Below are 24533 nucleotides of genomic sequence, written 5' to 3' on the forward strand. Positions count from 1 at the left end.
TGAACATTTTTTGAGCCAACAGGTGTGTTTATAACATTTGAGTGTGTGGACAGGCCCCGCCCTTTGAGATTTGTATTACATCTGAACCTCACTGTAATCAGTATAACCACCCAAAAACTTGTTGCTTTACGCTGCTTCATGGTTTTACCCCCCCCCCCCCCCCCCCCCCATAATCACCCTCCTATCCCCCACTCTCTAATATCCCTCTCTCTTCTTCCCCCCTTTCATTTTCCGTCCGGTCCAACACAAAAGTTTTTCAAATCTGATTAAAATGAATAAAGTTTGGCCTTGATTACTAAAGGGGTTTATTCAGACATACCTCTGGTTTGTCAGAAAATTCACAGCCCCTGTTGTTAATGTAAAATATGTCCAACACAAGAGGCCTTCAGCCTCGCGCGGCCAGCTCTAAACTTTTTTCCTTAGCCCACACAGATCCAGAGGAAGGCTAGGGTTAGGTTAATACGTGCGACCAGCCTTGGATGGGCCTAAAATACGTGCACGCAATGCAGCACTTCACATCTTGGACACACATGGCCAAAATGTTATAATCAAAAAATGAAGCTAGCATTGCTACAGTTAGCATAGCCAGTTGCTACAGATAAGTTAGCAAACACAAGTGCAGTAGTGTAATTATATTTATTAGTGAATTACTTAAGAAATAATTAAAATGTTCTTTTTAGAAATATGTTTGAACTTTTTTTTTCCCCAGTGCTTGTATTTTGCTGACAGCTTGAGCTAAATGTCTTGAGGAAAACTGATTTTGCCAAACGAAGGTGAATGAAGTCCTCTTAAAGGTTGTCAGGGCTGGTTGAGGTCTAATCTGATACACTTTCTGCTGCAGGACTTGCGGGCGCGTGCTGAGGTCAAACGACAGTCGGGACGCATCGGTTCCGGAAGCGTCTCCCGATGCGTCGACTCCCCTGATTTAGAGTTACTTTAACATGAGCCCGGTCCGAATAAGGAGAATTATTGATTGTTGTTTCAAGGTTTTACTGGAGACGGGAGAGTTTTGGAGGGTGGGGGGAGGGGGGTTTCCGTCGCCTTCCCGCCAAGAAGAAAGAACCGGGCATCGTCAGCAATCTGTGCAAAACAAACAAAGGCAGAGCTCTCCCCACACACCACAAAGACATAACTTTACCATAAATGTGGTTTTATTAATAATAACAGTATCTCTTTTAATGAACATTGCAGATACACAATAGAAAATAAATCCGAAAACGGGAGAGACTTTGAGAGTCGTGAAAGTGCCTGGAATAATTCTGTGCTATATATTGTCAAATATTCATCTTCACTTTTCGAATCTTCGCCTGATCGCCAAAAATATTCAATGAACCATGACAGAAAAGAGTGATATACTCTCCTGCTTCTCAGAGTCCAAAACCTCACTCATCCTTGCAGGTTGACCTCCAGTTGGTTCAATTTTTCTGCTCTGAGGAATCGTTAAGAAAAATAACCATCATCACCGCCTCTGGATTGTCTTCATCTCAATCGTATTGTTTTGAATTTATTTACACAATGCCACAGCCGAGAGCACAGCTGCCCCTTCTGTTCAAGAGATCGTGCTCTTAAAAGTGATCGAAAGTCGACTTTTCCGAGGAGGGGAAGGTGCGACAAAGGGAAGTAAAAAACATTCAAACGCAGGTCTAAAGGCGACGTCACACAGCCACTACAGTTTTTTGCGCATTTTCCACCTATGAAATTCCGGTATTTCGTGGTACTTGCAAAGTATGTGTTTCTTGCGTTGGTCATTCGTCGATGTTCGCAGACGTCCATCAAAGGCTTCGGCTGACGGGTCTTTACGTGAATCCAATTTTGAGCTGTCGGTTGTGAATTACCGCGATTGCGCCTATTTTAGGTAGTTTAAAGGCAATTATTTAAATCTTAGGCAAACGTGCGTACTTTTTGCGGGATTTGTGGCTCTCCACAACCGTTCCACGTACGTCTAATGGACTTTTCAGGCATGTACCACCGATGAAAAACTTTTATATGACGTATACGGCGCACACATCACATTCAAACGGCGTCATTGACGCACAAACTACTAATAAATTGCATATAAACAGCGCAATAATCAGGTTCATGTTCTACGTTGATTTGCGTGTTCTTTGCGTGGTTTATTCATACTTCCTCCGTGGTTTTAACGCGGTTCATTCGTGATACTTCTGTAAACATTTCACATAAAGACCACGACTTTTAAATTATTTTTCATACTCACGTATGACCAGCTTTCATCCGTGCAATACGCAGAAAATGTACGTAGGGGCTGCGTGACACGGCCTTAATGGACAAAATTGCAAATGTTTTGACACCAGACAGGCGTGTTTCAAAGAAAAAACATCAAAAATGGGTCATGATTAAAAAAACACAACAGTTATGTTGCATCTTTTATGGCACTAAATGAAACATTTGAGATGCTTCTGGGTATTTTAGCCTGTTGGCTTTTCAGAATAAAATATGGCACCGCTGCAGGAATACCTCTCTGTGAAATCAACCGTAAATTTCAAAAACAAAAGTGTTCACTTTAGCTTCCTTTGGTCTAAATTTGTATTACTACCGTCGTTACACATTAGTTGGCGTACTCAAATACATTCTCGTCATTCTTGACTAATAACATATTAAAGTTGGATGACTCAAACGGTTACCGTCATCTACTTTGCCGTTAACATTTCAACAACTTTACCATGAAAAAAGTAGTGAAACTTAAGTCCGAGTACATGGAATACCGGGTTAATGGTTTAGCCCTGGACAGCCTCGTTTAGCCTCACAGATGAAACCGGGTGGGCGGGTCAGGTGACGATGGCTTTCTCCTCCAATTGCGCTGACATCATCGATAGCTTCATCCCTGTTGAGCGGCGGCGAGGCGCCGCCGTGACGAAAAAGAAGCCGGAGACGTTACGACTCTGGCTTTCGTCGCGAAGACTGACGTTTTTTTTTCTTCTCCTCAGTTTGAAGAACTTTGAGTGACGTTTCTGTGAGCGATGCAGTTCCACACAACAAAACATGGTTTTTCACCCCCCCCCCCCCGTTTCTTCACTCAGAAACTTCATAGGTATAACTTCTCTATGCAAATATTCCTCAATTACAAAAATAGACTTTTGTTTTTTCATAAAATAATACACATAATTACTTTTTCAGTGATATAATTATCTGTTAAGGTAAATAGCAAGGCTGCTCTTTAAAAGTTGTGAAGCCTAGCACCGACATTTCCCCCGCATCTCTGCCGTTTTGGGGAAAAAACCCACCATTTCACCTGCTGTCCAGACTCAGAGTTTTGCATATGTTGAGCCCAGACTGTCAAATCCAACCCCTCCCCCGCCCCGCCCGAAAAGAACCACCAAAAACGTTATAAACGACACCGGCCAACGAATCAGGATAAAGGTAACAACCGACACGTCTCACAGGCCATCGCTTCACTTTTGTACAAACCAAAAGAAATGAGAACCGAACCGAGTCTGAACCAAAGATAAAACAAAGAAGTCCCAAACACTGTTGCTACAAAGAATTAGAAAAACATATGTACAGGACCCTGTATTCCTCCGCTCTCGGGGTAAATGGTCGTAGGTGTTGGCTTGTGTTACGTTAGTGTTTGTACAGGCATATAAATGTGTTCTGTTGTCTCCTTTGCTGTTCAGTTTTAATAAAAGCTTTTATTAGACCAAAACAACAGAAAAGGTTGTGTTTTTTTTGCCTCTTTAGGCTCCAGTTTGTCTAGTGTGTCTGACGCCCCTCCCCCGATCCCCTGTTGTTTCCTGGTGCAAAATCAACTGCGGCTAGTAGTTAAGTGCCACTCGGGTCCGCCCGGCTCCGGTGCCTTCGGGGTCCCGGTGTGAGCCCTCCCTGCTGACGGATGTCGCGTAGATCCAGAGTCTACCCGGCTCGGCGCCGCCCCCGTCACCAGATCACGCTGGATATACTGGTCTCTCTGGGAAGCAGCGGCAGCATGGCGTTGTTCCCGTGACCTTCCTCCATGCTCTGCTGGCGCGGAGACTTGGACTGCGGCCGCTGTCCGTTGATGAGGGTCATGGGGATGTTGCAGTAGGTGTGCTGGTTGCCTAGCGAGGAGAGTGGTGGAAGCGTGCCGCTGGGTGGCAGGTCGTAGTCGTAGCTACGGTAATAGTGTTTCTGCCTCATCTGGGTGTGGCAAGAGTTGTGAAAGGTGGAACGCAAGTCTGGGTGTGCCGTCGCCATGGCGGTGGAGGTGGCGGCCGCCATGGAGATGGCGGAGACGGTCTGGAGCTCACCAAAGGGGCCCTGCTCGCTGACGTCCAGCACCTGCTCGTGGGATATGCTTAGGGGCTCCATGCGCTTAAACGGCATCTCGTAGAGCAGCTGCTTCCAGAATTTAGAGTTGAGCTTGTTGCTGGACGGCCCGCGCCACTTGATGACCGTCAGCATCTTGATGGTGTGTTTCAGGGCCTCCACCTCCTGGTAGTTCATGATGCCGCGCAGCTCGGCGCACTCGATAAGGATGACCTTGATCTCGCCGGTGACCAGCATGTTGCGCAGGCGCGTCTCCAGCTCAAAGATGCTCCACCCCCTCCGCACCACATAGCTGGGTGTCATGACGATGATGAGACGCTTGCTCTGGTCCACACAGCGCGCCACGTCCTCGATGTAGGCTGCATTCACAGAGATTGGGAGAGACGCAGAACCTTGGTGAAACATTGATTGCCTTCAGACAACTTTTACTGAAACTGAACAAAGGGATAATGAGAGATGAAAATGTCACACATTCTACAAAAACTCTCTTGGCCTCATAAAAACCTTAATACCCATTTTTCCAACTCATTAATTTGTTAAAAAACATGGTCGTAGTAGACAATGATACCTTTCATAAAGTTTGGTTGTGACAGTCTGGTTTTAATAACCTGATCTATTCCGTATTCTTGGTCTAACTGACACTACCGTGGATGGTCTGTGGCCGACATGGTTTCGGTGAACTCTGGTACGCGTTTGCTGCGATCGCTAACATGCTTGGTTAGAAGGTCGGATAGTCCAGTGTACACTGGACTAATAGTGTACAATATTACGCATAACATACGTTATGTTGTAATAGTGTACATAAGTTATTACTTACTTTTTTACTTTTTCTATTTTTGCACATTTTGAACACCCCTCATGCTTTTGCACATTGCTGTCATTCTTCTCCGCTTTTTGAACTGCTGTAACAATTGAATTTCCCCAATGTGAGATCAATAAAGAATAAAGAATATCTCTATCTAAAGACATCCTTGTTATTCATCGGAGGCATTTCAATGACTCCATGACTTGGTCAAATGTTCAAAAGCTAGCAGTGAAAGAAAGTAGGAAACTTTAGCCATTCAGCACCGGATCTTTCGCTTCAGTGCTGACGTTCTTTGTATTACCGTAACTCTTCGTCCGTTTAGCGTATTCCAATGGATTCTGACAAAATGTTGGTTTGCGTGTAAACACTTCACTACTCTAAAGTATCCGTTGGAATTACATTAATTGCACTAACGGTTGAAGAGTTACTGCAGCTAAAGCTCAGATAAAGGGTTAAAGCCAATGCCCTGGTCATGGAATCTTTTTACAGACCGTTGGCTGTAGACTAACTGGTTTCTAGGTGTGAGCGACAACGTCTTTTAAATATTAAACGGCGGTAAACTAAAACCATTTGTACTGCCGCCTACTGTGTAGGTGAGTGTAAAACACTCATACTTGGTTTTTGTCAGAAACTCATGAAATGAAGGTGATGTCTGCCTTATGTAGGAGGACTGGCACAGGTACGGTACCGTGCATTGACGGGTGCCTCGGGTTAGACCCTATTCAAAGCACGAAACATTTTACCGATTTATGCACTTTCATCACTTGCGCTCTCTGGTTAACATTTTGTTTGGTTAGTCTCATTAGAGATGAGCTGCGTGGTCCGAGTCCAACGGCGGTAAAATGGTTGGATCATCAAAACAGATTATTCCACTGCAGATAAACACCTGCAGCCCCCCACGCTCTTAGATGAACTCTTACACCAGCGTGTTCACTAATGACTGTGCTGATAATGATCATGTTCAGCCCGGCCTGCGCGTCAGGAGAGGTAGCGCGTGCTGCTAATGCCTGCTTTTAGCCGTCCTTTGTTACGACAAAAAGACAGTCGCCGGCAGGTAGATGGGATTAACGGAGCTTTAGCTCACAGCCGCAGCTTGTGAACCTCCTGCGCGCCGCCAGAGCGAATGCGAGTCTGTGACTAAAATAATAACTGGCTGGTCTTTAAGAAGACGAACACCGCCCCCCCCCTCCCCCGGTCCTGCCCTGCTCATTCAGAGAGGAAGTGCTGCTTTCCCACCACGGTCTGCCCCAGGCTTCACAACAACAGCCACCCGATTAGAGGAAAGACGGATTCGGAGTCGACCTTCACTTCAACGCGACAAAGCTGGCCTTTTAGCCGTTTCATAATTGCCCATTGTGGTGTAATTCACTGCGACCCACCCTGAGGCCAAAATTTCCCCTGAAGGTTTGCGCCTGTCCTGTTGTTTTTTCTTTCTTTTAATCACTGAGAATAAAACAACCCAGAGAGGATCATGGGTAGTTTATAACTAGCTGAGTAATGCTTTTATTTTGTGTTTTAGATTGGCTCTACTGACTGTAAATGTGATGGATGGCAACACTTTGGGCTTTATTAATTAAACTTCTCCTTCACAACCTCCTTAATAAAATCCTGTTCAAGAGACGGAATATTTGTTTTCACTCAACAATTTAGAGGATTTACTTCATTTTTATAGCTTATCTTACAAATTTTAAACTCTTTGATCCCAAATACCTTTTCCATATTTAGTTTGACTGTTTTTGGACGTTTGTTTCTTGCCTGAAACTCATCTGTACCTCAGATTATTGTGATCTGCTTCTCAGTTTTACATCCGACAGCTCATTGGCATCACAAAGAATAAAAACTGGTTTTGTAGGCTGCTTACATGCAGATTCAGTGGGTGACATTGTTCCCAAAGCGGGAGAAAGTATCATGATATGGGATTATTTTCCAGCTGTGAAATCATATTGGATGTGTGGATGTCTTTTGTTTGGAAGAAGTGGTTTCTTCTGGGGATAAAGGCATCGTCCAACCATTTTTTAAAAGTTGAAAATCGTCTTCCAGATGTGAGTGAAATACGTACTATTTTGCTTCAATGATAAATTTTGCAACAGTTCTGGTGTTAGCAGAGCTAATGCTACGACCATGTTTAGCAGAAACCGACGTGAGCGAAGAGTGAAAGTCACTTCTTTAGGTACATTGCATAATTGACTCCCAACACGGACCACACTTGTTTCTTGGATAGTCAGTTTATCCTGGAGGTTATGTTCTAAAAAGACACGCGACAGGTGAAACCCACAAAGTGGAGTTACAGATGTGTTACAGCTGTAAAACTCATCACTACACACTTCAGACGGTTTCCTCTCTTGTCTAAACTCTCAAAGTTCAAGTCATTTATTCAAGAATGAAATCTTGTCCAGGGGAGATTGATTGACAAGGTCAGCAGCCAATCGGGGTGCAGAACACAATAAAACTCCCATAAAGAGTGCAAGGTAACGCTGAACGAAAATCCACAAACTTAGACAGCAAAAGGTGTACGGTGATTACAAATTGGATAACTGATTCTGGCGCCGTGAAAAGCGGCTATTTGGCTTAGCACCAATACACAACACATTACTAAGGTAAAGTGTTGCATAAGGACGCCTCAGAAGCCACTGGAATTACATTAATCACGTCAACGTTTGAAGAAACTCAATTTTCAGTAATATGTTCAGTGTTTTCAAGGAATTTCCTTAACATGTGCCAATGAATGGAAGCGAAATGCATCTATGCTGTCGTCACACCTGCATGGGAGGGGGGTTCGGGTTTAAACACAGCAAGACAAAAATCTGGGGAAGAGGTACCTCTAAGTAGTCTGGTGTCATCCTGGAAATGATCATTGGTGAAACCTAAACATAGATATTTACATTCAAAGTGGGGTCAAAAGATTGGCAGAACATTGAGTTGGTGTTAAAACAGTTTTTTCGGGGACGTTCTCTGGCATAAACTGTGTTTGTCCACTCATGGTCTTACTGGCGACTGCGGGATGATAACCGTGCTGACCAGTTTATTCCAGTTTAATATGGGAGATGAAGCATAAAAACGCAACAGGAAAGACTTTCAAAGAAGGGTTTCAGCAGAAACTGAGGGCTGCATACGGAGTTAGATAGCTGTCAAAATGAAACCCAAACGAAAACATCAATTGGTTTCACGTTTGATATGTTTGGTTTGAATTCGACATTTCATCCTAATAACCTGAAAAATAAAAACGATTAACCGTTTTTCTTTGTTTTAAGATTTGAGCTTTCACTGTTTTCAGATACAAATCTACTTTATCTTTTAGATACAAATTTTCTACTTTTTAGACGTGACTTTTGTTTTTTTCTTTGCCACTTTTTTTGTTTTTAAGTACAACTTTTCTTTTAAATACAATTTTACTTGAATATGACGCTTCTCTGTCTTCAATACAATAATTTCCGTGCTTGTTTTTATATTATTTATTTTGTTTTGTTTTAATGTAAAGCATTTTGTGTTATGTTTTTATATAAATAGTGCTATATAAATCAATTTTGTCTTTTGTATTAAGTCTTAGAACATTGTTTAAACAAAGTGCGAATACATAGTAGGGAACAGTTAGGCACTGATGAACAGTTTACATGTTTTATCATAAACTATAGCATTTTTTTTCTTTTTTATCATTACTCTATTAATGTTTTGTCAATGTAGAGAATTGCTTACAACTAATCGACACTAACCTTGTTGCAGCCATAACTTCATGAACAAGAGACAGTGTGTGTTTTTTTTAAATACAATTACACCACATTTAGGGCTGTGTAGATAAAGCTAAAACAAAACAAGAAACTTAAGGAAAAGTTGGGTATTTTAATTATTGTGGCCTTTTTTTTAAATCTTTTTTTATTTTATTTGGCACCAGTTACTTTGGCTTCCTCTTTTTTCTTTCATTATTCTCTTATCAACCTTGATTTAGACGGACATTGACTTTTTTTCTTTTACACCTAATAAATGTAGCGGCATGTCTGTTAGCCTATTTGGACTATTTTTCACCACTGAAATGATCTGCAAGTGCAATGTTTACACACACGATGAAGCCAGAGAAGCCACGGAAAATCGCAATTATCTGATTATTTGTTTGGTTTTTTCCAACTGAGTCATGGTACAAAGTGAATTTCTCCATTGTAGGATTAATAAAGTTCTAGTCTGTTCTATTTTAGTTTAATAGTTAGCTATATGCGTAGGCATTTTGCCACATTGATGTTTCGTGACTCGAATGAATGCCTGTGATCCTGTGACATATTTGATGATATTTTACACGGGAAATTTTGTAGTCAAAACACAGACTAATGGTCTGCACAACAGACATGTTAAACTAAATGTTGTATTCATATTTTGTTTCTATGTCTATCTATGTCCAGATGCTTTTATTTTGACAGCTTTCTTACCCCGTAGGTGACACGTTTCCCAGCAGAAGGAGGACTGTTCAGGTTGTGCCGAAAACCCCCGAAAGGGCAAATTCGGTTCATCTTTAGCTCAGGATTATGCCCGAAATCAACTGTTGAGATGCAAATTCATTTTCCACACAGCGCAATAAGCTGGAGATGTGGTAGAATCGCTTTCGATTCCTCCCCATCCTTTGCATTTTTATGCCCCGTCTTCCCATATTACAACGGTCCCCCTGTATGGAGCACAAAACCACAGCGAGGGGTTCAGTTCGTCACCTCGGCGTCACGCCGCTGAGCGCGAGCAGAATTAGTGATGGGGGGGGGCAGAGGCAGGCAGATGCGGGAACTCACATGGAGGCTAATAGCGTAATGATATCATCCAACTCATCTGCCTGATGAGTTAATCAAAGATGAGCACGGGGCATGGCGAGAGGCCCCATTAGGGATCGACTGCAGTTAGACATGCGCTAACATCCATGCACACAGAGACGCCATCACGAAGCGGCATGCAGGCTCGGTTTGCGTGCAGCTGGATCAGGTTATGCGGCAGACGCGACACACGTTCTTATGCCTCCCACACTTTCAGAGACGCTCAAAAGCTGTTTGCTCAATCAACGGCAAGAGACAAAGGGGAGTAAAGTGGATAAGCAAAGGATAAATGAGTCTTTATGTACCTACAAGAACCAGGAAGATTCTTTTTGCTGAAAACAACAATTATGCTGATTTAATGTTTTCATTTTATTCTGTCAACATAAACAGGAAAATGGGATGTTTTATATTTTAGTTGGTAGATTTTTCACTTTTAGCAATAAAAAAAATAAAAACCTTTATATGACAGACATGGACTTTACCTTTTTTTTTATATATAAATGGTTACATAACAATAAAAGCAGCATTTTGGATTGGTTTTCTTGATTGATTACTAAATAAATTTATCAAACGTCGATTGTTCAGATCTCCTCTACGCAAAGCATGACTTGGATTTGAAGCCTTCTTACAGTTCGGATAGAAAACCAAATGATTCATTTTTGTTATTCTTTCGCTTTCTCCTTTATATGCACAATGAATAGAAAGCTGAAAACCTTTCCAGCGTTCTGACGTTTCCCCTCCAAACTACCAAAACATAACAAACCTTTGAATATGAATAAGATTAATAAAACTGTGGCGCCTCGTGAGCCCGCAGGCCAAAGGAGCACCGACGGAAAAACAATGTTTAGAACAAATACGCCTGATTTTATGCATGACGCCTGAAAAGTGGTGAAAAAAACACCACCAGTGTGGGAAGAAGTCAACATTTAAGAAGAGCCCACTGATGGTTTTTGCCGGGCGGCTGCTCTGAGGGAATAAATTAACTAGAATTCTGCATCTCGAGTTCCTACTACAGCAGAAAACCTACGTTGTTCCAGTTACTGAACGTTCTGGAACTTATGCTTTATTTTTATTTATTTTTTGGTTGCCCTGCTTGTCGAGACATTTAGTGGGCCAACTGCAGAAAAAGACTTTTAGGCGGTTTGCAGAAAACAATTCCTTATTCCAAGAAGTACACGGTAAACATCGGCCCTAGATTTGTTATGTAACAGTAGAAAATGAAGCATGTTTGTTTACAGCTCCTCTTGACATTTTTGTTTAAATATTTTAGTCTGGACTTTTTTTAATTAAGAATTTTAAAGGTTTTTGTCATTCACACCATAAATATAGTTGTTTTTGAAGAGATTAAACATGATTTCCGTGTTTTTCTAAACATTATTCCATATGGGTCCATATTTAACAAGAATTAATCTATAAAACTTTAATAAAACAACACCTAAATGTAGGAATCTCAGGTTTTTATCATCGAAATATGAAATAGTCAACTGTAATTGTGAAAAGTTGGACTCTTTCTAACCGCAAAAACACAAGTTCGGTTTTTATATAATTAATTTATAGTTATATGAGATTAAAAGTTAAATACAAGAAAATTCTGTCAATTTACAAAAACTTTTTTGGCCAAATAAAGTTAAACCATGGATTTAGCTAAAATGTCAAAGTCGTTTCGTAGAAATGTTTTGCCTCATGAAAGATTGTTATGAGCTAAGTAAAAACTGGTTTAGTATGTTAAGTAAATTCCTTATTGCTATAAATAGACAAATAAATATATTCCCAGAAACAGTTTTGTATCAAAAAGGTCTTTATTGTCTATTTTAAGGATTTTTTTAATATTCCGACGGAGAATTTATGCTACCAAAAATGTACTACAAAATAGAATTACAAGAATTAAGTTTATGAGAAAAAAAGCTTTAATTTTAAGAGAATATTATAAACAAAAAAGGTCCAAATTGATCAAAATAAAAGAACAAGTCGTAATTTTACGAGAAAAAAGTCGTAATGAGAAAAAAAGTCTACGTTTGTAAATGAGTTACTAAGAAAACAATAAGAAGAGAATTTATTAGATTAAAGTCTTAAATTTCTGAGGCAAACGTTGGTTTACTAAGTATAAACAAAAAAAGAAATGAATAAGAAAAACAACAAATATTGTGTCTTAGTTTGCTTTTTTAGCTTAAAAAATTCGTTTTAGACGTACAGAGGTAACTTAAGCTTTGGTCTCACCGATAAGGAAATATTACGTCTTTTAGTGAGATAACATTGATTTTAAATATAGAGACATTGAAAACATTTTGCAGGACACTGGGTCTCCTCAGAGACGCTCCACAAGGATGGAAATGTTTCTTATTTCATAAAATCAAAGGGCTGCTTCTTCCCTCTAAACGTTTGCGATAAAAGCTTCAGTTCCTGAATGTAGATATAAAATATTGTAATAATCAAACTGCTGTTTCCCGCTTTTGAAACCCTTCAAATGGCTCCGGTTCAGCTCAGCTGGAGGTTAGAACAAGCTCATCCCGGGATGACCGAATGACAACGCGGATGTTCTAAAGGGGGAGGGGGCGGGGGGTCTGTGGGGATGCCACAACACAAATGCTGAAAACAAGTCAACAAACAAGGCGGCACCACAACACGAGCCACAACACCAAGCCACAACACATTCGACACAACCGGACATGGCCGTGAGAGAGAGAGCTTACTTCCTGTGGGGATCAAGTCCCTGTCTGGAATGAAGAGTTTATACCCATAATGCTTCTCCAGCACGTCGGGGAGGATTTCCAGGGCAAAGCGCTCCTCCTCTCTGGTCTCCTGGCTCCACTGGTCTGGGTCCACTTTAGTGTAGGACAGATAGGCATCGTAGTCCTTGTTGTCTGTAGACGCAAGTAAAAAAAAAAGGATTTTTGAGTTTGGATGACTTCAAAAAGAAAAAGCAACATTGAAAAAGGCATGTCCAAAGTGTGGCTGGAAAGCCACATATAGCCACATTTGATGGTAAATGAGAAGTGGACGGAGTGACTCCTCCCCCCTTGAGTTCCAAACAGGAAGTGCCACAATCCCATAGACTTGTATAGAGAAATAAACACATTTTTTCTGTAGTGGAAGTTATTCAAGCTATAAAACGACCAATCACATGGCTTTATTCAAAGTAGGCGGTGCCTCCAGGACCCTACATCCAACGTTCAAAACATTTAACTGACACATTTTCTGTAGACCACTCTAAAGGGTGTGGCATATTTTTACATTTTAGCATAGTTAAAAACATTTCAGGATCAGATAAATTTGGATTTGGGGACCTCTGCTCTATGCGCTCCCGTCCTCATGGCCCTCCTACTTTCACAAATTGATGTAACACAAAAAGAACACTTTTTCAAAAAGGCGACTTTTCTGTTGGTTCTATCTCCATAGCAACCATTTTAGGTTTTGGTCGCCTGGGGATGCCGAGCAGATTGATATCAGTTGTGGAAAAATCGGCAGAAGTAAACTTCTGGATTTCCTTAGCAACAGAGGTTATTTGCTAACCACGGCCACACACCTAATATGTTCAAATGCTGTATTATATTATTTTGTTTAGCTTTAGCCAGGGATCCATGCGTTACATTTTCACAATTTTCTGTTAAAGATGAGCTAGTAACAGAAGAACGCCACTTTTGTGAGCTCGCCACGAGCACGCTGTTCAAAATCTACAATCCCTGATGAAGAAACCCCCCCCCCCCCCCCCAATTTGGTTTCCAATGTTGCCTGAGGAAGTTAGACGATGAGTTTTAATTTGTAGCGAATAACAAAGGGGCTCTAGTTTTTTCAAGATGGTAGCCTCTTCCGAGGTCAAAGGTCAGCGAAACTTCTGTGGTGGTTATAGACTCGAGCTGGCGTCGTGAAGATCTCTTGAAGAAAAGTGTCCTTTTCACATGTTGAGAAAAAAATGTGAAAAATCTGCAAATCTCAAACTTTGCCACAAAAATGGTCACCATAGGTCCTGTGGCCATCCCATAATAATTTAAAAAACGTCCTTTGGGTTTCCCCGGCACGCGAGCTTTGTTTGCATAGGAGACTTTTGATAACTTTTTTTTCAGCCCCATAAGCGATTTTCTTCCCATTCCTTTTTTTTTTACTACAGTTCTGCTCGCTATGATGTCATCGTCTGGGGGGGGTCATTCCCTGAGCCCAAAATTCATTTTTGTGGGAACTAGGTGTGTGCAGATTTTGACGAGTTTTCGGGGATGTGTTGTCAAGTGTGTGGGCAAGGTTTGGTCCGGCTCGGCCCGAAACGCTCGGCATGTTTTTCTACCTCTGCAGAAAATGGCGTTCTTTCTCCGGAGACTTTGCGGAGACAGGACGCCTCCGTCACGCCGACCTCAGGGCACCTCCGCCCATCTGAGCGCTGTTCATTACAGCCCCATCTCTGAAAAATGATGTTGCCTTGATAGCCGCTTTGCTCACTGCCGGCAAAAACAAATGACACTTCAGTCTGAACTAAACGGCCAGCGCTGGCTGAACGGGCCGGCGCCGCTCCATCACCCACACGGGAACAAAGACGGATCTGAAACGACCGAGCTCAAAGACCACATGTGAGGAGTCTAGAGAGATGTCGGGGTTTCTCTTTTGAGATAAGCTGAAGAGCTCCGGGTCGGTTCTTTATGATCATTAATGCTTCCAGTGAAATGGGCGCTTTGTCAAAATGCAGCTGCAGCAAAAACAACTCGAATGAAAAAGTGGACTTATTTATCCACTTACCCTCAGCATATGTGCAGAAAAGAGTCTGACTGCCAGGTAATTAATTACCTGGTATGTTAGCCAGTAAATTCACATAAAACCAGTTTTACCGGAAGACATAATATAGAGTCCAACTGGCTCAAAGACCCAAATTCATCAACCATTATCTATCTATCTATCTATCTATCTATCTATCTATCTATCTATCTATCTATCTATCTATCTATCTATCTATCTATCTATCTATCTATCTATCTATCTATCTATCTATCTATCTATCTATCTATCTATCTATCTATCTATCTAACACTTTGACTTCCTGTTTGAAGCTCATTAAAAATTCAAATCAGAACACCAATTAACCACCAATGTTTGATTACACAAAAATGTAAACAACAATGCAAAAAATATAGATAAAAAAATCTCATGAACCCGTCACTTCCTGTTTGGAACGTTGATATACAGTCAATGCTTGCAACCAAGTTCCCTAAATTCATTAGAACGCGGTTCCTTATTTGATCACTGGAGTCTAAAGGTGTAGAATTTTCTATTTACTCTACAATGGATTAGCGTGATTGTGTTTTTTTTTTTTTTTATGTTAGACAAGATTTTATATTTTGTGCCTAATTAAAGTTGTGTTTCTTGGATTGGCAGGTGGATAAACACAGACTTTGCCCCGTCCAATCGCCCTTTTTTGGAACATTGCTTATGTGGGTGGAGTCAACTGTGGTCAATATGGCCGACTCACTTCAGGCTTCATTTTGACCTTTCATAATCCAGTGGGATTATGGCTCAGAGATTATCCGTTTGTAGTATGGTTCATTCATCACATACACTAGCATCAGTATATTGCTTTTATTTTTGATTTAGCTTTCGAACTGTAACTTTTGAAATGTACTAATTTTAAGGACAACAATGTCTGTGAGGTGATTAAAGCTTCAGAAGTTTAAATAATTCATAAATTAATTGTGACTTTTGCCAAATAAGACTTTTTAAAAATCCCCAAAAACAAACACTAATATGTACATCAGGTACAGTTTTTGTCTGGATAGATTAATAAATAAGTTAACTTTTAGCAGTTATTAGCACTTTCTTTCTAGAAGCAGATGCTTTTCATACCTAAGTAGGTTTGTACATTTGTTATACCATCTTGGACCATTTTCTAGCACCTTCTGACTAAATCTCTGCAGTAAAATATGTAAAGTTATGTCCAGTTTAAAGGGAAATTTCTGCTCCATGGACGGTGATCCACCAGGGAATGGGAATCTTCGGGGCACCGGTTCAAGTTCTGGATATTTCTGCTCCTGTGATCAAACTTGACAAGCAGCAGGAAGCCTGATTTAAAGCGGCGACAGAAGACGAGACTGAAAGACTTTCCTCTGAGTCCGGCGTGTGAGGAATCTTAAAAACAATGGAAAACTGTTGAAATAAAAAACCTAATTTTAGTCAAACCCATTGATTTGGACTGAAATGCTTCAAATCTCAACACCAAGACGCGCTTCGTAACTCGGCTGGAGTGGCAGTGAAACAGATCTGATGCTTTCCCTGCGGCTTTATGAGAGCCGCAGGGAGGGACGCTCCCAGCCGGAGTCTGAACGCCGCCTTTGAGGCCCTGAAGTGCAAATCACACCAAAAAAAAAAAAAAAAAAAATCACTCAACGCCAAAAAGGTCAGAACCACAAAAAGTAAACAACAAAACATAAAATTGTGGAAAACAAAGAAAATTCTAGAAACCAAAATGAAACCAAATACATGTATTTTTCAAATACATATTCGATGTCCACATACTGATTTTATGATTAGTATAATGCATTTCCAGTTTCACTTATTATACCATGGAGCAGGCGAATACTCGATTCTGATTGGACAAAAAGAAGTTCCAGTCACATAGCCCAAATGTTCTATATCACTGCGCTGGCCCCTTGGTGCTCCGTTTATTAACATTTTTTTTAAATAAAAAAACAAACAAACATATTATATTCCACAGTTTATCACAAGACAGTAGAAAAGCAAAGAATTGTATAGTTTCCATTTTGAAGACTGGGATGCAGCAGAACAGAAAGAGAGAATCTTTGTTTCTTTAAAACAAAGTTTGGCTTAATCATCTGGACAAAAACAAGCTGTGAGAATAGAACTTGACTGAACTTGTCACTACCACCGGCACATCGCTCGCCTTTGCTGCTGCAGTCCAGAGGGTTACCATGACAACCCGCAGAACCACCCTACCACATAGTCAAAATTGATTTAAACCTAAAAACGTAACAAGTACTAAACCTGGATCGAATTCAATTTTCTTTAGTAAGTGACCCTGGTGTAAGCGGGCCGATGGCCTTCCAAGTGTCGATTATCCCAAATCATACCATGGTCCGGGTGAATACTCGATTCTGATTGGCCGCTGGGTGTGCGTTAAGTAAGGGTTAATGGCCGACGAAGTGTGCGGTTACTACTTTTTAACGCACGCCGTGGAAGCCTGAACCGTCCGACGCAAAGCGGAGGACGGTTGCTTCCGCGACGATGCGCCGCATCACGTAACATATAGTACATATATATAACATATAGTCCGCGTTGCGCAGCACCACCGCTGCAGTCAAGATTCGGCGATATATTTATGCTGATCGTCCCGATGGGTTGAATAAAGCATCAATTCAGAGGGAAAGTTAATCGCTTACCGCTTGTTTTTGCCCAGATGATGAAGCAAAAGGTTGTTTTACAGAAGCCGGCGCAGTGATACAAATCATTTAAGCTAGCTGACCGGAACTTCTTTTTTCACCGTGCGGTTATCAGGTTTTAACGCATACCCAGCAGCCAATCAGAATCGAGTATTCACCCGGACCATGGTATAAAACCTGATAACCGCACGATGCTTTATTCAACCCATCAGATAGATCAGCATATTTATACCGCGGAATCTTGACTGCAGCAGTGATGCGGGACACCCCGTCGGGCATTATCTCTTACATAAATTTCGGTTGCAATGATGGACAAACGTCATCAGCCAGTCAGTAATGTTCCAGAATACCTACCAGTTTGTTTTTATAAATATTTCCTATTTGATCTCATTTCATTTTTTGCTTCGGTTTCTGCACATTTATTTTGAAAAATCTAATGTCGCTGTTTTACTAGATGTTTAGTTTTTTAAATTGTCGTTGTGACCTTTTATGTAGTTTGAGTGATTTTTTGGTGCCATTTGCACTTCAGGGCCACCGTAGTTTTCAGAGGAACAGAGGATGACGCCGAGTTCCCGTCTTCGCTTCGGCGTGCAGGAACCACACGCTTTGATATGTTAGGTCGGTCGTGAAAATGGAAGGGAAGGGAACAGACGTTCTGATTAGAAGGAGGTCGCTGCAGGAAGTAAGGCCCTCTTGAAGTTTTTCAGCTCTGCCGGGGCTAAATTTGGATATTTAGGGAGGGGGCCACCTCTCATGTCAGGATATTTCGAAATTCCCTTTAAACTATCAGCAATGTGTGAAAATAATTGAAATGTAACCTCACTTAGTTGCGAGGCTTGAATCCTGCTCGGCTGCGGCGTAAATCTGCCTCTCCGGTTTTTCTCTGCTGGCTCTTAAATGAGCGCCGTGTGGGCAGATCAAGGCTTATTTTAGTGGAGATGATTCACTGTAGTGTGAGGGAGAGGAGGGAAAAGGAGACGCAGGGTGAAGCGCGAAGGCGGAGTGACCCTCCTCCCCGCTTGTCCAGGAGGAGATGAAATCTCCATCTCGCTCCGTCGTCCCACACAGTAAACACCGCGGCTTCCCTGACTCCTGCACGGGGATGTCAAGTGTGCACACGTGCACGGAGGGAGTCTGCAGTGAGATGCTGAACTCCTGAACTCAGCCGGAGGCGTAATCTCGGGGCTTGGTAACATTTTTGCGGACAGCACAACGGAAACGCACCACGGTTTGCAGACGCAGGGAAGCTCGGCTCTAGCGCCACATTTTCATTTCAGTCATTGGGCTTCGCGTAGAACCGCAAAATAGCTGAGAGAAAAAAACAAGAATTTAATTTAAAAATAAAAAGGTAAATTAGTGTTTGATGGTTTGCTTGTGTTCAGTTTCATTTAATTTATCCGTCATATTTAGGTACTTTAAAGACCCACACCAATGAAAATGGGCTTTTTTGGTGTTTTTAATATGTTCTTGTGGTATTTTTCTGATGATGCAGGACACGCATTAAGAAAATCAAACTTAAAATAGCATTTAATTTATTTAGATCATAGTCAATGTTGACCTTCATCATTTCAGTGACAACATGTTTTAAATGAAGAAACACAACTTGGAGACATATTGTTAGGAAACAGCTGCATAGATAAATAAATGCAGGAAACGTGGAAGACTGCTTCTGTTCACAGAGATTCATGACTCGCTTCTGCGCCGACAACGCTGACATTGGCATTTATGGCGGTGTGTTGACGAGTTCCCGCCTCTTTGTCAAAGCGCGATCGCTGTGTCATCGTCACGTAGCCTGTTATTGATTCCAGTGGCACCCACACAATGTGACGAGTGAGCGGTCTTTAACGAAACGGCGCCGCTGACAAATAGCCGCCCCATTGTTGCGTTTCGGCTTTCGGTTTTTACATCTGGCGGGGGGGTCAATTAGCGCCGGGAGCGGACTGACGGTGCAGCAACAATAACACACAAACAGAAAGATTTACGAACAAAAACCCAGAGTTTGAGACTCGACGCAGCAAACTTCTCTGTGTCCGTGTGGAAAAAGAAAAACACTTCCTGGAGGGGGTCTGCAGGTATGTGACGGAGGGGGCAAAAGGCTCTCGTGATGTAATGGAGAGCGGCGTGCGGCCTTCTGGGAGCTCCACAGCCAGCATGCGGCGTCCTCTTGGACCTGATCCCTTGTCCGGGGGACAAATTGCAAATCTGTTTTCCTCACAGACATTTCTTTCTGCTGTTTGGGGTTCAGACTTTTCCATGCAGAACTGTTTCTGGGTCCTTCCTGGGCGTTCGTGCCGCCTGATGGAGCAGCCGCGGCGGTTCAGGCGGAGCTGCCAGCGTCAGGCTTTTTAACAAACACGCCTCTCGATCTGCCTCCTCTTTCCACTTTGCTCAGCCCCTCTGCGACTTAATCTCACCCCCCCTCCCCCCCCCCCCCCCCAATTCATGGCAGCGCTGCTACTTGAGAGACTCATTACAGGGGAATCAAATTAAAACTAGCTTCTAGTCTCAGTTTGATGCATTTGCGAGCGAGGCCTCATCCGCCAGGCTCAATCAAGGGGATTTCTACTTTTACTGCTCCTGATGAGGCCTGAGAGGTAATGTTTGGTCTGGCACAGGGGCTGCCTTTTTGATTCGCTTTATAGAGAGCACTCAGCAGAATATACAAGCCCTCCAGTGCTGCTCCTCTAGCTGACACGAGGAAGAACAACCACCTGAGTCTTCATCGGCTGCAGTCACGTCACCTTCTGACCAAAACGAGGAGGAAACAAAGAGCCATTCGGGTCGATTTCTCACCCGTAGGATCAGAAAAAGAAAAACAATGATTTGTTTTATGCTGTTGTTACTATTAGGATAAAAATAAAGCAAAATCAGAGCATAAACAGGAAGGAAATCAGCCTTTTTTTCCCCAACATATAAAATGGTTTCAAACAGGGATGGGCAACCCAAAGCCTTGAGGGCCTCAGTGTCTGCATGATATTTGCATGACGTCTCTCAAAGCCTGGAGTTTCTTATCTCTGGTTTGGAACTTTTGACAGTGGTTCACGTGAGTTCCTTTCAAAATAAAAGACACTCTGTGCCACATAGCATCATCTCCCTCCAGCAAATGCGGTACAATGTCAGCAGTGATTAAAAAAAAATATATATATATATTTTTACCGTTTGTGGTGCATCTCAGCCAGAAATTCATAAATCTAACAAATAGAAATCAAACTTTATTTAGTCAATGGTTCATACCAAACGTCAAACGTGGACATTGGATCCAAACATCCAATGCAAAGATTTGATTTACTTTGGCTTTAAAATTAGAAAAATTTTGCAGAAATGGTTTTGTTTTCATAAAGGTTTGGTCGTCTTTTTTTTCTTTTTCTTTTTTTTACTTTTGATTAGCTAGAGATCGCCCCCTTATGTTTCTACTTCTGGTTTGATACCAAAACCCAAAAACTAAAATATTAATAATAAATAACGAAAACTGGAATGAAACCAATGAAATACAAACATTTACAGCAAACGCACAACACACACACAATGACATGTGGATATTTGGCTATTTGTCAAACAAACAATGCTTTCACACAAATAGATTTAAATAGGAATCGTCTAGAAAATAAATGTAGTAGGGATAAAAATAACTAAACATTTCAGTCAAACTCTCAATTTAAACATAGAATCTTTAGAATTCTAGAAAAAGCCCTTTCATCTGTTTAAATTTGAGCTAACATCTCAGCTTATTAGGCTCACTCCACACTTTCTATTTAATAAAATAGTTACATTTGAAGTAAAAGAATATAAAAATAAACACATTTAAGAGTTTTTAATGTCTTCCCACTCTAAAAAATTTGGCTTCAACCCACATAAATCAGATTAAATCCAAATTTTATTTTATTTTACAACCTGGTTATTTAAAGCTGATGTTTTCAAATCATAAATGTGTGTATTAAAGGGCTTCTTTAAAACACAAGTTGTTTTTTCCAGCATGAACTCCTTCAAATGTGTAAATAATAAACGTCTTATTATGCTTAAAAATCTGTCTGCAATTGGAAATACAAAATAACTGTGGGCTGATTCTTGTCCCTTCAGCAAAATAAACATCTCTTAAACCTGAACAGAGTCTTTGTGTCCCTCTCTGAGTCAGCAGAAAACCTGAAAGTTAGTTAAAAAAAACAAAAAAAGAAAGCTGCCAGCTTCAGGAAATGAAATCCAGAGAAAGCCTCACCTCCGTCCACGTCCTCGCTGCCGAAGTGGTTCCTGTAGAAGAGCATCAGCTCGATCCTGTAGCACTTGTAGAGCGTCACCAGGCAGATGAGCAGCAGCAGGATGGCTCCCAGACCTCCGGCCAGCTCCACCGTGTACATGAGCTCTGCTGGAGATCCAGAGCAGACACAGAAGAAGAGTTTCAGCTGCAGACAGACGGCGAGGAGCAGCGGCGGCCTCTTACCAGCTTTGGTGATTCTGGTTAGCAATAAAAGCAGATTATAATTTCAACGCCAAAATGACTTGAAAGCAACCTTTTGAAAGTGAAGGAGGTGAATCTTCAAGCCATTCATTCTGTTTATGCAGCTTTTCAGAAGTCTGCCTAATTGCAGCAGGTCTGAATGGAATACTAATGCAGCGTTTGATGCGATTCCTAACTAACAAAAAGTTGGAGATATTGTGAAAAACTGTGTTTGTTTTACTCATTTAGTGTTTTCCAGATAAAAACCTCACTCTGTTTGGCATGTCTAACCATCAGTTAAAGCAGTTTTTGTGGTTTTCTGTGGTAGAGAAAGCAGCCGGACATTCCAGGTTCATCATTCAAACAGCCATGAACCCACCCCGTACCGGGGTTGACCTGTGGGGGCTGCAGGCTTTGGGGTTGTCCGGGCTCGTGGAGGGTCGTACAGAGGAGCAGCTGCATCGTAAGGGGGTACTCACCCCACTTATGGGACGCCATGAAAATGGAGTGTTTGATTCTCCTGCTTGTGGTAAGACCGGTGAGATGCTGTCGATCGAGTCATCAGTGAGGTGAGAGCACCGGCTCCTTAAGACCCAATCCAACCAAAAAGCTGGTTTTTAACACCTTCTTGCAGCAGTTTTCTGATGATGGACATGTATAAGAGAATTGAGGATTGAAATTACATTTCTGAGTATTTCTTTCGAGAAGAATCAGGAACAGGTTTTAAAAAAAAGCTCAGGTAGTGACAGCAGCGGAAATGGGCGGGCCAAAGTCTTCCTGCTCTGCTCCATTCCGATGCATTCACCTGCAGACAAAGAGATCCACGAACGTCTTTGTTTTCCTCGTCTGAACTGGAATCTGGATCTAAATTGTTCAGTTCGATAGCTTTGATTTTGGTGGACATTTTTGTTTCCACACTAATGTTAGATTTGGGTTCTACGGGGCTGCAAGCTAGCAGGAGAAAGTGTAAACAAAGGGATGATGGGAAATCAGCAGAGGCTTACTAACCCACCAGCAGTGGGTGAATTTCTGATGAACCCCTGCCGATATGCAGAAACAATGTACTAGAAAACAACACAGTTGTTTTTATTATTGACAAAAATAGGCATAATCCTAAATAAAAGACCACTGGGATGATTGGAAAGTAGATCAAAAGATGATCGGAGTGGGACTTTCCTGAATGAGCCCAAACGCTTCACACAAAGGGTGTGCAGGTGTTACGCAGGTGCCTGCGGGATGCCCACACAGAAACTACACTCTGGTATTCCAATTTTCTTATTTTTAATGGTCGGGCTGCTCACATGGAGCGCTTTTTGGGGGTCGAAGAAAAGTAAATTCCCTCTCACCTAATTCACCATTCTCACTTCTACCTGTCACCCACAGGATGCACGCAGACAAAAGCATAGATGACCATTCTGACTTTACGGTCTTACTGTTTCCTCTGGTTGGTAGTAGGCAGTGAGATGTTGCAGGTGAACTTGCCGAGTCTCAAAGGGCCATCAGCAGACTTGCATCACGACACAGAACTACTGCCAGAGTTTGTGACAGACCACAACCATGGGGTCAACATGGTCCAGAAACCGTCTGGGCAGGCATTACCAGTCAGAGCAAAACCGATGTAGTATTATAGATGGGACATCATGGAACCCATCATCATCCCCCAATTCCATCAGCACACACCACCACATTGACCTGAACCCCATAGAGTGCGACTGGTTCCAGCTGACGCAGAGACTGGATGATCGGACCCCTAAGGGGTTTGAACTGCATGCAGGCCTTGCCTCAGATCAACAACCAGAGGCGAGTGAGGAGTAGGAAACGTAGCTGTCAAGCAGTCATTGCAGCAAACATCACCCGTTCTACTATGAAGAACCAAAACAGGTGTTTAGAAATAGTACCTGTGGCAACACAGTGTTGCGGTACCCATCCCAGATGAAAACTAGGCGGTACACGACACAGTGAGCTCTCTAAGGACAAAAACTGTGCGGCTAATGAGTCTAACACAAAATGGTTCTTGTGAAATCTTGTTGTTGTTTTGGTGTCGAGCTGCTCCAAGGGTGGCAGTTTAGCTCAGGGGGTAGAGCAGGTCGTCCAACAACTGAAGGGTTGGCGGATTGACCCAGCCAGGTGTCGGCCCCCCTAGTGCGGCTAGTCTGCAACTCACAGCTCCACCCAGGGGATGGGTCAAATGCGGAGAAAGAATTTCCCCATTGTGGGATAAATAAAGTAAAAAAAATAAATAAAAAAAAAAATATATACATATATATATATATGTATATATAGGTGTCTATTTTTGTCATTTGGAGTTATCTTTGCTATTGTCCTAATTTTTGGAGTAACAAATATCAAAATAATAAAAATTGTAAAGTGTTCTCCACATTTGACCGATCCCCTGGGGGTAGCGGTGAGCTGCAGACACAGCCGCGCTCTGGAACCATTTGGTGGTTTGAACCCCTCAATGCTGAGTGTCAAGCACGAAGGCACTAAGTCCCATTTTTTGAGTGTTTGGATTTGAACTCACGACCTTCCAGTCACAGGGTGGACACTGTCCCACAAGGCCACTGAGCTGCTGATTGCCAATAATATCAAAGGAAAGTTTTACTCACGTTAACAAGAATATATGTAACTTACTGTGAGTTGAAGAAACTCAGACACAAAGTGTCTCCGTAGATGTGCGGCACCTTAGTTTTCCTTTAAAAAGTTCAGCAGCAAAGCTTTTGTTTGGCTCCTGACTATGATGGATCATTGTTTTTATTTTTCACATTAAGAGTCTTTTTTTTTGGGGGGGGGGGGGGGGGGGGGGGTCTAACCTCACATTTTCATACACAAACATTTATTCTCCTTTGAGATACTGCACTTTCACATTCCAGTAATTTCCTCAA

The 24533-nt window shown here is 41.9% G+C and overlaps 1 protein-coding gene across 8 annotated transcripts in view; it reads right to left on the minus strand.

The window, feature by feature from the left end:
* Nucleotides 1-1133: 1133 nt before the first annotated feature.
* The window catches only part of LOC101172314 (interleukin-1 receptor accessory protein-like 1), a 466015-nt gene continuing 442615 nt past the window's right edge, over nucleotides 1134-24533 (minus strand). For 7 of the 8 annotated variants that reach the window (XM_078931990.1, XM_078931985.1, XM_078931989.1 and 4 more), the window contains 4 exons: nucleotides 21433-21579; nucleotides 12540-12710; nucleotides 7885-7929; nucleotides 1134-4619 (listed from right to left, as the gene is read on the minus strand). In XM_078931990.1, the coding sequence (XP_078788116.1) occupies nucleotides 3892-4619; nucleotides 7885-7929; nucleotides 12540-12710; nucleotides 21433-21579 (1091 nt within the window). In that variant the 3' untranslated portion in view covers nucleotides 1134-3891. The remainder of the gene's footprint in view (nucleotides 4620-7884; nucleotides 7930-12539; nucleotides 12711-21432; nucleotides 21580-24533) is intronic. The other variant, XM_011484970.4, reaches the window with a different exon arrangement.

Source organism: Oryzias latipes, chromosome 2 (genome assembly GCF_053564925.1).
Source record: "Oryzias latipes strain Hd-rR chromosome 2, Olatipes_Hd-rR_3.1".
Classification (NCBI taxonomy): Eukaryota; Metazoa; Chordata; class Actinopteri; order Beloniformes; family Adrianichthyidae; genus Oryzias; species Oryzias latipes.